The sequence below is a fragment of the Austrofundulus limnaeus genome, unplaced genomic scaffold (assembly GCF_001266775.1).
Source record: "Austrofundulus limnaeus strain Quisiro unplaced genomic scaffold, Austrofundulus_limnaeus-1.0 Scaffold96, whole genome shotgun sequence".
Lineage (NCBI taxonomy): Eukaryota > Metazoa > Chordata > Actinopteri > Cyprinodontiformes > Rivulidae > Austrofundulus > Austrofundulus limnaeus.
Window position 1 is genome coordinate 1,684,328 of NW_013952498.1, and position 11,989 is coordinate 1,696,316.

The 11,989-nt window shown below is 39.8% G+C and overlaps 2 protein-coding genes across 2 annotated transcripts in view; both read left to right on the forward strand.

Moving 5' to 3' along the window:
* The window catches only part of wbp11 (WW domain binding protein 11), a 13,595-nt gene extending 4,779 nt beyond the window's left edge, over positions 1 to 8,816 (forward strand). Inside the window, exons 9-12 of the mRNA XM_014012948.1 lie at positions 1,014 to 1,139; positions 1,214 to 1,492; positions 7,368 to 7,553; positions 7,701 to 8,816. Coding sequence (XP_013868402.1) covers positions 1,014 to 1,139; positions 1,214 to 1,492; positions 7,368 to 7,553; positions 7,701 to 8,362 — 1,253 coding nt within the window. The 3' untranslated portion in view covers positions 8,363 to 8,816. The remainder of the gene's footprint in view (positions 1 to 1,013; positions 1,140 to 1,213; positions 1,493 to 7,367; positions 7,554 to 7,700) is intronic.
* A 153-nt stretch (positions 8,817 to 8,969) lies between these two features.
* Positions 8,970 to 11,989, forward strand: part of ddx47 (DEAD (Asp-Glu-Ala-Asp) box polypeptide 47) — a gene marked incomplete in the record, with an annotated part of 10,095 nt that continues 7,075 nt past the window's right edge. The window contains 4 exon segments of the mRNA XM_014012949.1: positions 8,970 to 9,148; positions 9,342 to 9,435; positions 11,486 to 11,674; positions 11,764 to 11,835. Coding sequence (XP_013868403.1) covers positions 9,017 to 9,148; positions 9,342 to 9,435; positions 11,486 to 11,674; positions 11,764 to 11,835 — 487 coding nt within the window.

Consider the following 11,989-nt stretch of genomic DNA (forward strand, 5'->3'; position numbering starts at 1 on the left):
AATAATAATTTTATTGATAATTATCATGAGGAGTCCTTAACTAGGATGTAGTTAGGCAATAAATATTCATGATTGTGTAAATTTATTACCATAATTGCAGGTGAGTCACGTAAATTTATGTTTTTATAAAACAAGTAACCCCCCACCCCCACCAGACCAATTTCCTAGGGGAAACACTGCATGATGTAATTACATGGGTGAAAAATGAGTACTGTGTTAATACCCTGCTGCCACAAAACAATTGCGTTKCACAGCTTGCATGTGCAAAGGTGCTTGGTACTCTGCCTTAGTGGGTTTACAACTAGGCTGAATTAGGACTTTACCAGCACTTACAAAAATCATCAGATTGAAAAAGATAAACATAAATTTAAAAATATTTGATCCAGTTTAAGTTCTGAAAACAATCATCATCCTCATCACTGTTTGCAGCATGAACACAACTAATGCACATTATCCAGATTTTTCTGTTTTATTTTAATAAGTTGTAAACCACGTGTCATTACTAAAGGCCCTGTCACACTAGACAACTTATGCCAACTTATGAAGCATTCTTATGTCTAAAGTTCTAAAAAAAGTTCTATATTTGATCAATTTGTTAGAATTACATWATTGACATGCCAAAGAGAAGCTTCCTGTTGATTTTTTTCAATTCCATTTTCAACGTAGACATCTTTAAAATGTTCATAAGTTGGCATAAGTTTGTCTAGTGTGACAGGGCCTTTAGTTGTATTTTTTTATCATTGACCAGTTATTGAAAAGAAATAGTCATTGGGGCACTAACTTTAAGTTGGCTTTATGTTATCTGCTGCTGGTTTTTGCTCGTGCAGTTTTCAATTTGCTGTTGGGTATTTTAGGATAAAACTTCATTGTTTTGTTTAAACTGTTGTCTTTGTTCTGGGAGCAGTGTTTCAGCTCTTCAACAGCACGAAGTAGCTCATAAAACACAAAAACATCCAATGTTTTGCTTCTCACTAAATAAATGTAATTAATGTATTGATTTGTGTCCGCTGCAGGTCGCAGTGTACGGTTTGCAGATATGCCATCAGACGCTTCTCATGATGGGAAAAGAAAGAAAACAAGGGTGGTGAAGAAAGCCAAAGCCATCACACCCCTGCAGGCCATGATGTTACGGATGGCAGGTACGGTCATGTGACTGCAGTTACTGCACCRTATGTCCCAGGCTGTTACTGATGATGGGGTATGTAATCTTCAGGTCAGTCAGTTCCTGATGAAGAGGAAGAAGAGGTAGAGGAAGAGTGCACAGATGAGTCAGACGTCTCAGACTCTGAGGACAGGGGCCCACCAGGGGACAGTCAGTCCCAAGTGATGGTCACTCAGCACATGCCCCCTCCTGCTGGGGCTGTGGGACAGCAAGGACCTCCACCTTTGCAAGGACCACCAATGACTGGGCCTCCTCCACTGGGGCCACCGCCAGCTCCTCCTATGAGACCTCCTGGTCCTCCCTCTGGTCCTCCTCCTGGCCCCCCACCAGGTTAGTTGTTAGAAGAAATTTAAAGAGCTGATGACACRATATTGACCTTTTCTGCTATTTTTCATAAACCAAAAGTTCCCTCCCGAAGATCTAGTTAATAATTACAAGCGCGTCTGTATAACATCCTTTTTTTTTCTTCAAAAAACAAGGCAAATTTAGGAGAACTGTAGCRCCTCTTTGAGTCTGAGGAAGAAAGCTGAAGTGATGTCGCCGTTTGAATAGTCTCCCAGCTTTGTTGTTGAAAGCTAGCGGTTTTGTAGCAAACATTTCTTGGTTTTTTCGGATTTTTGACGGTTGTAAATAGCTGAAATGCCCTCGCGTTGTATCGCAGGATTTTGTTCAAACACCCATAAGGATGGTGTTATTTTTTTAAGTTTCCTAAGGGTTCGGAGCTTGTCTGAAGTGTGTGTGAATAGGTCAGACTTGTGTGAAGTAGAGCCTACCGTTGCATCTGTTCTGTGCTCTGAACATTTTGAGTTGGACTCTTCTTTTTTCTCCACTTTTAAGAGTCGCTTGGTTACGTGTGCTGCTGCCGCCGACGRGAGCAGGCTGTCATTTCTATCTTCTCCTCTCTGTCAACTCTCTCCAGTTTAATTTAAAAGTGCCAATCATCAGAAATTGTCCAAGATTATAACCTTCAGGGTGGATATAGCTCGCTCACACCGATGACCTATCCACGTCATCATTTACCCAGAATGCTTTGTGTGTAAATAAAATGGCTCCGTCCGTGTAATATATTTTTWAACTTTTAGTTTAAAAATTATAAAAACTAAACAGCCTACAGTATTTTTACAGTCTCTATTTTACAGTTAAATATATATGTTTATCAAATAAAGTCTAATGTTACAACTAATCATGGATCCCTTTTAAGACAATTTTTGATATGTGATTTTCATTCTCATTAACCTAAATATTAATGAAATGAGCCCCAATGGGTTGTGAAGGTGTTGTGTCAGTATCTTATATGTTATAGTATATTATATTGCTATTAATTTATTAGAAAAATTGATTTAATTAAATTACATATGAACAAGTTGTTGTAATATAAATGCAATTTATGCAAATTTCTATTAAACCTAAATTGAAAAAAAAATAGCAGTATATAATATTTTAAATATCTTCTTTATGTGAGCAGAGAAGAAGATGTTGGGTAGTATCCTCCAAAACCTTCACAGTTAAATTCTAAAGTACTGCTACAAATGTACCAGGGTATCCGCGGGGTTGTAAAAAGTATTAAAAGGTAGTAAATCAAATAATCAAAAATTAAAGCCAGTAAAAAGTATTAAAAGGTAATAAACGCCATCTGACAAGGTATTAATTTTTAAACAACTAGCACACTTTGGTCATGCTGGAATTTGATGCGCTGTTGCATGGAAAACAGATTTAACAAACGTTTCTCTGGCCCAATCTGAGACGCAGCTTTAACTTTAGACAGGCCTATTAGCCAATCAGAAATAGTGTGGGGGCGGGACTTAAGTGTTTCTAGTAGCAGAAGTTGGAGGGGTGTTTTAAATAAAAATATTTTTGCCAGGATGAGTCTGAAAAAGAATAGGTGACGATATCAAAGCTGGAAGATTGTTAAAAGTCAGAAAAGATAAACCAGCAGAAGGATTACAGACTCCTCCACCACCTGAGAGGARCMGTGTGTCRGTGGATGCTAGCTTTAGCTAAAGCTAGCTGGAGCAGAGCTGGGGAGAAGAGAGAAGCAGACAGGTGAGGAGATTAAAGTGATGACTTTTATAAGAATGACCCGGGAGATAACATCAATCAACAGGTGTGTGTTTACTGGAACAAACTGACACAAAACAAGTATATTTGTTTGAACAAAACAAAAATAAATTAAAGCTGTGTCTCAGATTTCTTTCATTGTTTTTCCCCAAAACTCTCAGGGAGGGCATTCTCTATGAAGAAGTCAGTTTATGTGTTTGTAGATAAATATGAGCTAATTTAAGTCCTACACTGTATTAAAGGGTTTTGGGAATTTGAGCTAAATTGTTTATTTGGGATAAGACTTTWTGTAAATTAATGCAGGATCACATGAAACATAATTTACAGTTCTCACGTAGATTCTGTTGATTTGGTTTGTTTAGTAAAGTTTTATTATTTTCGATCATAGTTTTTAATTGAAAGTATTTTTAGCTACAAGAAAGTTTATAAATTGTTTTTTTTTTTTTTTGCAGCTTTGATCAATTTAAAAGGTGGTATTTGAAAGCTATTGCAGGTAACGCTCTGCTCAGTATGAAAATTGAAAACTGATGTTTTTAAAGAAGTTGATTGATGAATCCTTTACAGTCGTTCTTTAGTATGCTGGTATTGTCAATGTATATGCAGATAAAAGATGGTGATTGTGAGGGTAAAACTGTGTGTGTGGTGGTGGTGGGATTAGGGTTGGGCATAATCTTATCGTCTGCAATTAATCGTCAGAAAAACATTAATCGATGAATTTTTGGCACTTGACAATTAATACGATTAATGCCACCAGGCAGACTAACCGCTTGGTGCTCCTCTCTGATTCAAATATGACCAACATTAAAGAAATTTGTGTAATTTATTTATCCATCAACACAATTTAAAGTTTGATGTATAGCCTGAAGTCTATAATTTTGACACAATTTGGAACAGATTTCTACGAAGAGCCAATTTTCTCCCTATAAACTGGTCATGTGACTAGGATTTAAGGGTGTGCAGGGACTCTGAGGGATTAATCATCAAATTAATCGTTATCGGCTAAATACCACAATTAATCGTGATTAATTTTTTTTTGCCAATATTGCCCAACCCTAGGTGGGATGATAACACAGCTGGACCGTTCATTCTCATGTTCAACAAAAGTTTTAATACGTTTAAAAAACAGATGGACACACACACAGATGTTATTTAGAGGATGGTTGTGCGACATCAGGGTATTTTGGTTCTGAGTTCCTGGGACATGCGAGAGCAGACGATCTGTTGCTGATAACACTGCTCTTCCTACACATAATGAAAACACTTGACTTGAATTTAGGGTTAAATAACAAATAATTGTATATAGATCAGTGTTTCATTAAGGCAAAGAAATAACTGTGTATCCAGTAACTTTAATAATGGGTTCAAGCAGTTGCCTGTACAGTTTCAACTTGAAGTCGTGTTGGTATTAAAAAGGTATTAAAAGGTATTAAATTTAACTTCAGAATTTCTGTATATACCCTGTGTACTAGAAACAATGGTTTTATTAACTTCAGATACATTACATTTGTAAACAACTAGTTGTAGCTAATAAAGTTCAAGTTCAAGATCTTTATTACCACCAAGGGGCAATTTGTTGTACAGCCAATAGWCATAAAAACAACTAAACAAAAACATTCATACACAAAAATCACAGACGTTCATTAAACATTTAACTGCTGCTGGGATAAATGAATTTTTAAATCTATTTGTCCTACATTTGGTCAACTGGTATCTGCGTCCAGATGGGAGCAGCCTGAACTCACCATGGAGTGGTGACCTGACCTTGTGTAGGTCAGTGAGATTTTGCAGGTCAATTCCAGCAATGCTGCTGCACATCCTGACAATCCCCAAGAGTTTGTTTTTGTTCTTACAGATTAAAATGCCATACCAACAGATAAAAGTAAAGGTTAAAAGAGACTCAATAAAACACAAATAAAACATTCTCATTAAAGTAGAATCGACAATAAAACCACAGAGCTTCCAATAAAAATACATCCTCTGATGGGCCTTCTTACAAAGTGAGTTAACGTGGGCATCAAAGTTCAGTTTGTCATCCAAAACAGTTCCAAGGTGTTAACCACAACCTCAACAGCTTCACCATTAATAACCACAGGAGTGGCAACCAAAAAGTCTTTTCTAAAATCAATGACAATCTCCTTAGTCTTTGAAACGTTTAACTGTAAAAAAAGRAGATTGGCACCATTCAGTGAAGTCTCTGACCACCGGCCCATGGTCATGGTCATCACTGGTGAGAAGAGACAGGATGACAGAATCATCAGCAAACTTTAAAATGTGACGATGTGGATACCGGCTGCTAGAGCTGGGCGATATGATCAAAATTTTATATCATGGTATTTTCAACATTTTCACTGGTTTCACGGTATTTGATGGTATTTTTCTTTTCATCACAGCTCAACTGATAATAAAATGTACAAACCCTGCTTATTGACTTTTTTTTCTTTTACTGTACCTCTGTCTGTGACACTGTTTCCCTCCTCTGTGTCTGTTCTTCTCTGACTGGTGGTTGGAGACAGTAGTTATGCATTTTGGTCCAGTCGTGAAGGAGTGGGGTTAAGAAAAGATTATGATCGGGTTTATTGTTTTATGTTATTTATTAAAGCTTATCAGCACGACTCACCTTGCACACCAGTCAATTCCAACTCCACTACGAACTACTTCCTGCAGGCTTTTCACAATAGAACCATGTTAAGTTTCCATCAGCATAACGTCTCCATATTAACTAACCGTGTTAAATCTAACTGTGCACGTCACTGAAGAGGTGTTTACTACATTCAGCGACAGCGAAAATGGGATGTTTTTTAAACGTCAGTCAAAATAAGCAGCGGAATCGCCACCTGCGGCTGCAACTAGCTGCTCCAAACATTAGCCTGCTAACGCACATAGCGGTGCAGCAAGGAAAAATGTCCCCCGGGAAACAACAGTTCACTGGCGGCCGCGACGAAACATTCCGTTATTTAAACCAGAATGTCCGGTATTCAAAAAATTCATATCATAACAAAAATAAAAACCGGTATTCGGTACAAAACGGTATACAGCCCAGCACTACCGGCTGCGACAGTCATTTGTATACAAAATAAATAAAAGAGGTGAAAGAACGCAGCCTTGAGGGGAGCCTGTGGAGGACAGAAGGACATTAGAGAGAACCCCATTGACCCTCGCACGCTGAGGTCGAGCAGTTAAAAAGTCCACAAGCCAACACAGAAGACCTGGATCCAGACCATAAGAGCGTTTTAATTTCTCTGCTAAAATGTGGGGTTGGATACAGTTAAAAGCAGAAGAAAAATCTATAAAAAGCAGTCTTGCAAAAGTTTTTGTGCCTTCTAWATGTTTTAAAATCATATTTAAAAGAGTTATTGTTGCATCCTCCACCACTCTGCATGCCCGATATGCAAACTGAAGTGGGTCCAAATGTTTCTTAACTTCAGCCAAAAGCACTTCTCTAACAACTTTTTCAAATGACTTCATTACAAGGGAAGTGAGGGCAACAGGCCTGAAGTCATTCAGAGACTGAGCAGTTTTAGTCTTTGGAACTGGAACAAWAGCAGAGTGTTTCCAAAGCTGGGTGAGCTTACATGTTTGGGGAGACATATTAAAAAGAAAGCAAAATATATCTGCCAGTTGCAGGGCACATACAGGTGAACAGGGCATACCAGTCTGTGTTGCCCAGCTGAGAGTCTTCTCTGCTGCGTCCTGCCTCTTCCCCTCCTGCTCTKCAGGAGGTCCACTCGGCCAGCTCGAACTGGTAAACCCCCCTCCCCCTCCTCCCACCCACCACCTCAGCACCAGTACCTTCTTCTGAGCCGGAACAGGCTGACAATTCCACCACAGTTCAACCGCTTCCACCATGAGTGTACAGCTGTTATTGATATTAGCTATGCGCTTAGCGTTCCAGCGCTGACGTCACAACATGGCGTCTCTGTTTAATTCAGCTCCTCAGCGGAGCTGTTTAAAACGTTGGATATTTACACAAAAATAAGCCTATTTGACATAACCTCACAGAACCATCTATTTTAACATGTACAATTTTAATCCAAAAAWTACATAAAATTAAACCGTGTCATCAGCTCTTTAAGGCTTCATCTCTTAAACTGAATATCTAAACCTGAAGATGTCTATCGTTTAGACCTGATTTYCTCTTGTCTTTAAGGTGCTCCTCCATTTTTGAGGCCCCCTGGGATGCCTGGAGGACTCAGGGGCCCTATGCCTCGTCTTCTGCCCCCTGGTCCTCCACCAGGTCGACCTCCTGGTCCCCCACCCGGCCCCCCTCCTGGTCTCCCACCAGGCCCTCCACCACGCGGACCCCCTCCCAGACTACCACCTCCAGCTCCACCAGGTAGGGATATAGTTCCAGAGTACACAACTAAATCTGACTGCTGATCAACAAGGCTGACAAATAAACTTACTTGTATTTTAAACAAAATAATGTTTAATCGAAATCTTGTTTATATTTTCTGAATGTACCTTTTGTGACTCGTTTCAGGAATCCCACCTCCTCCCCCAAGAGCAGGAGGCCCCCCTCGTCCTCTTGCGCCACCACTCTCCATGTTTCCTCCCCCTCTCAACTCCAATGTGCTGAGTGCACCTCCCAACATTGTTCAGAGACAAAAGGCACTCGGGTCAGGCCAGGATGGTTCACAGACCAGCATGCCACCCCCTGCCATGCCCATGCGGCCAGGGGTCATGCAGATGCCCCCCCCACCTGGGACAGCTGCTGCAGGTGGAAATCCCGGCAGCCACCACGCAGCCACCATCGAAAAACGCGCCAACATCACTTCCGTCGCAGCGGGAGGCAGCCTGGCTGCAGGCGCCGGCTCTGCAGGGGCCACCATCTCTGCCAAGCCTCAGATTATCAACCCCAAGGCAGAGGTCACCCGCTTTGTGCCCACAGCACTGAGGGTGCGTAGGGACAAGAGTGGAGCGACACCAGGGGCTGCGCCAGGGCCTCTGGAGAAAGGAGGGGGCGGTGCTGGAGGAAGGCGGGGGGATGAAGGTGCAGGAGGAGCCCACTGGCAGAAACAGCCAACAGCAGCTTCAATGGGACAGGTCAACCCATCCCAAATGGGTGCTGTGTCTCAGCCCAGCATGAAGACTAAAGACCAGGTTTATGAAGCCTTTATGAGGGAGATGGAGGGACTCCTCTGAAACTCAGTGGGGGTGTTGGTATTGTTCTACACAGCGTTTTATTTTCTTTGGATTTTATGTGTGCAGAGTAGAAGTAGCTGTGTTGAGATCAGTCAGCAAGATTACTTTCTATGTGGGTAAAACAGACTGTGACATCCTCAGCATGGTAACTTTCACCACAATTCATTAGATCATAAATTTGATTTGATCGTAAATTCATTGGATTGAACCATTGTTTTATTTTTCTCAAGACAATTGAACACTATGCTTAAAAGTACATTTATCAATGGTATGATTTTTATTTTTGGAACTTAGTTTTTTTTGTGTGTGTTTCCAACCAGTCCAGTGTCTTTTGGCCATAAAAAAGCAGTTTTTGTATTAGTTTTTATTTTAGTGGTTATTATCTAAATAAAGTAACAATGACAAAACCTAAGTCTGAAACTGAACATCAGTTAAATAAATATTTTAAAACAAATTTCTTTGTCTTTGTTTTAATTAGCAACACTTAAAAAATAAACCAAAATATGTTTGAACTCTATATTTCTGTTTTCCAACTTGCACTGGCTTGCTGTGCTGGACATTTCAAGAATACTTAGCGAACCACATTTCCCATCATCCCTTGCGTAACACTTTCGCGCATGCGCACCTCGGAGCTGACGGCACGTTGGGATAAGCATGGCGGACGACAGCCGGGAGAGCGTGAAGGAAAACACATCTGTAAATGTCGAAGGTTCGAGTAGTGATGAAGATGATGAAGTGGTTAATAACGAAGAACGTGAGGAGATGACAAAGACCTTCAAAGACTTGGTAATTTTGACTCGGAGAAGATTTGTTTCTACACGTAGCAACAAACGCTTGTTTTCCCCCAGTTAGCCAAATCAAGCTAATATAAACAGTGAAACATGACTATTTCTAGAATATTTGAAGAGTGGATAGTTACATCATTTATGTATYACAACTTATATCTCCATGTTTATAATGCGTGAACTTGGTGTTTCAGGGTGTTACTGAGGTTCTCTGTGAGGCTTGTGATCACCTGGGATGGAAAAGTCCAACAAAGATTCAGGTGGAGGCTATTCCAGTGGCGTTGGAAGGTAAAGCTTCACACTTAGACCTTCTTTACATTAAAATGTTTTCAGTGCCATTCAAGCAGCCTATGTGCCTACTTCAGAGTAATACACAGCCTTTAATAGAAATGTCACCCTACTACATACTGCATTATGTAACTACACTGTCTGGCTGTATTTACAATATTATAATGAATGACATTTGACCAAAACATCTACAACTCCATATTTTCTCAACACAAAGTGATTGTAGTCTAAAGTGGGATGTGGATAAATTTTTAATCYTACAACAATRTTAAATTTGAYAACAGATTCCAAAAGAACATTTCAAACCATACAAAATAACACCAAAGTCGTGATTTTTCTCAAGTATGAGGGAATGTCCTGATGCATCTCAGTAATCCAGGTAAAAAATCAAAAGGAAAAAAATCAAAAGGAAAAAAATTGTATAGGTCCTCTGGACGGGTTCTTCTTTAATGAAACGTTTCGTATGAGGGAAGTTATTGATGTTTGTTTAGGTGAAATCAGCTCATGTTTTTTTGCTGCAATTCACAGCAGAACCAATGTGTGACCATTTCACCTTCTTGTTTTCTATTTTTGTTCATAGTGTTCAAGATATCGCTATGAAATTTTAGGAAAAGATTCACATTCTGGTTTTTGTAGGAAGCATCTTGTATCCTAAAAAACTAATAAAACTTAATAATAGCCAATGCAGGGCGGCGGTGAGCGGACGGCGATCCATCAAAATTAGAACAGATCCTATTTTTGCTGGACGACGGAGCAGCGCCGGAGTCAATTTTTAAAGATTACGTCGCCCCAACAGGAAAAGAAACGAGCACAACATCTGTATTTTCAAAATAAGACACTATTCGGTTGAATAATTTGTCGGAATAATGTCGAAATTGCGGCTATATTAATAAATATAGGGATATATTTCTACGTAAATGCTGTCAGAATGTATCGTTCTGTTGGGGAAGCAGATGGAAACGTGTACACACATGATACACATGGATTTTATTTTGATTTGATTTGATTTATTTATTTAACAGGAAGATTATTAAAAATCAAGCCTGACTCAGCATAATTGCTGTTTTACAGCAGGTTCCTGTTCTGCAGCACATAAAACACTCAGAATTACAGCATCACAATCACATCATTATTATTACACCATAGACACAAAGACAAACAAGCATACCAAATTTCAAAAAGGCAGCATTTGCAAAATAAGACGTCTAAATCTAATTTTGAAATCAGAAGTTTCAGAATCCGACAGCGAGACAGTTWAAACATAGATACCAAAAGCCTTTATGTCGTTGTTTTCAGCTGTGTTTGGAGTTCATCTTTCACAGAATTAATGATTTTTTGCTGTGACTTCCACATTTATCACTGAATTTATCACGCGATCTGCTTCCTGCACGTATGTCGGAGCGGAGCGGAGATAATGTAAACTGGACTTGAAATGGTGCAGCTGCGACCTGCGTAGCGGAGACAAAACGCAAGTAATGTAAATCCGAGTGAGGGTGGCAAAAAATATTTATTAAAGAAAACAAATAACTGACGTGGCAGCAAACATGAACAAAGGCTTGGGCTTGGGCTTTGGCAAGAACATGAACACCAAAAACTAGAAAACTAGAATAAAATCAAAATAAAACATGAAACCAGACAGAACATAACAAATGCTCCATATTTTTATTTGTATTTTGACTGTAATTTTAACAATGTCCTGTTGTGTCTGTCTACTGTACAGCACTTTGATTGGCCTTGTGCTGTTTAAAGGGCTGTATAAATAAAAATGGTATGGTATGGTATGGTTAATAGAAGTTAATACTGTTTAGGGGGCCAAGGCGTGTAAAAGTTTGGGTCCGATCCGGAGTCCTTTCTTGCTTTCAGAATTTACAGCCTGTGTATTTTTATACCTCTCAGGTAGATGTGGTGAAGTCAGGGAGTATTTTAGAAATGTCTGAAAACATTTCAAGTCTTTGATGAAAATCCGGTGTTGATGTTGAGCCAAACGGCAGCACTTAAAGTCAAAATGTTAATTTCTCACTTTTTGTTTTGTTTTGGACTCTTCAACCAGGGAGGGATGTCATCGGCCTGGCAGAGACGGGTTCGGGGAAGACCGGTGCTTTCGCTCTGCCTGTCCTCCAGTCCCTGCTGGCTTCACCTCAGAGGCTCCACACACTCGTCCTGACCCCCACCAGAGAGCTGGCCTTTCAGATCTCTGAGCAGTTTGAGGCTCTGGGCTCCAGCATCGGGGTTAAATGTGGTRTGTGTCCATCAGCTGCTTTGTTGGAACTGTTAAAACTTTCTGTAGTTTTGTGTTTTTTTTTTTAAGTCATCTCATCTCTGTTGCAGCTGTCATCGTTGGTGGGATTGATATGATGGCCCAGTCCCTGGTGTTGGCCAAAAAGCCTCATGTCGTCATTGGTAAGAAAGAAATGTTAGCTCTTGTTTTCCACAGATGTCATAAACAAACAAGTGTTAATAGTTGCTTCCTGTTTGGGCTCAGAATATTTAAAATATCTGCCATTAAGATAACCTTACAGTTTATAGATATATGTTTCAGTGCTCTCTTATTTTG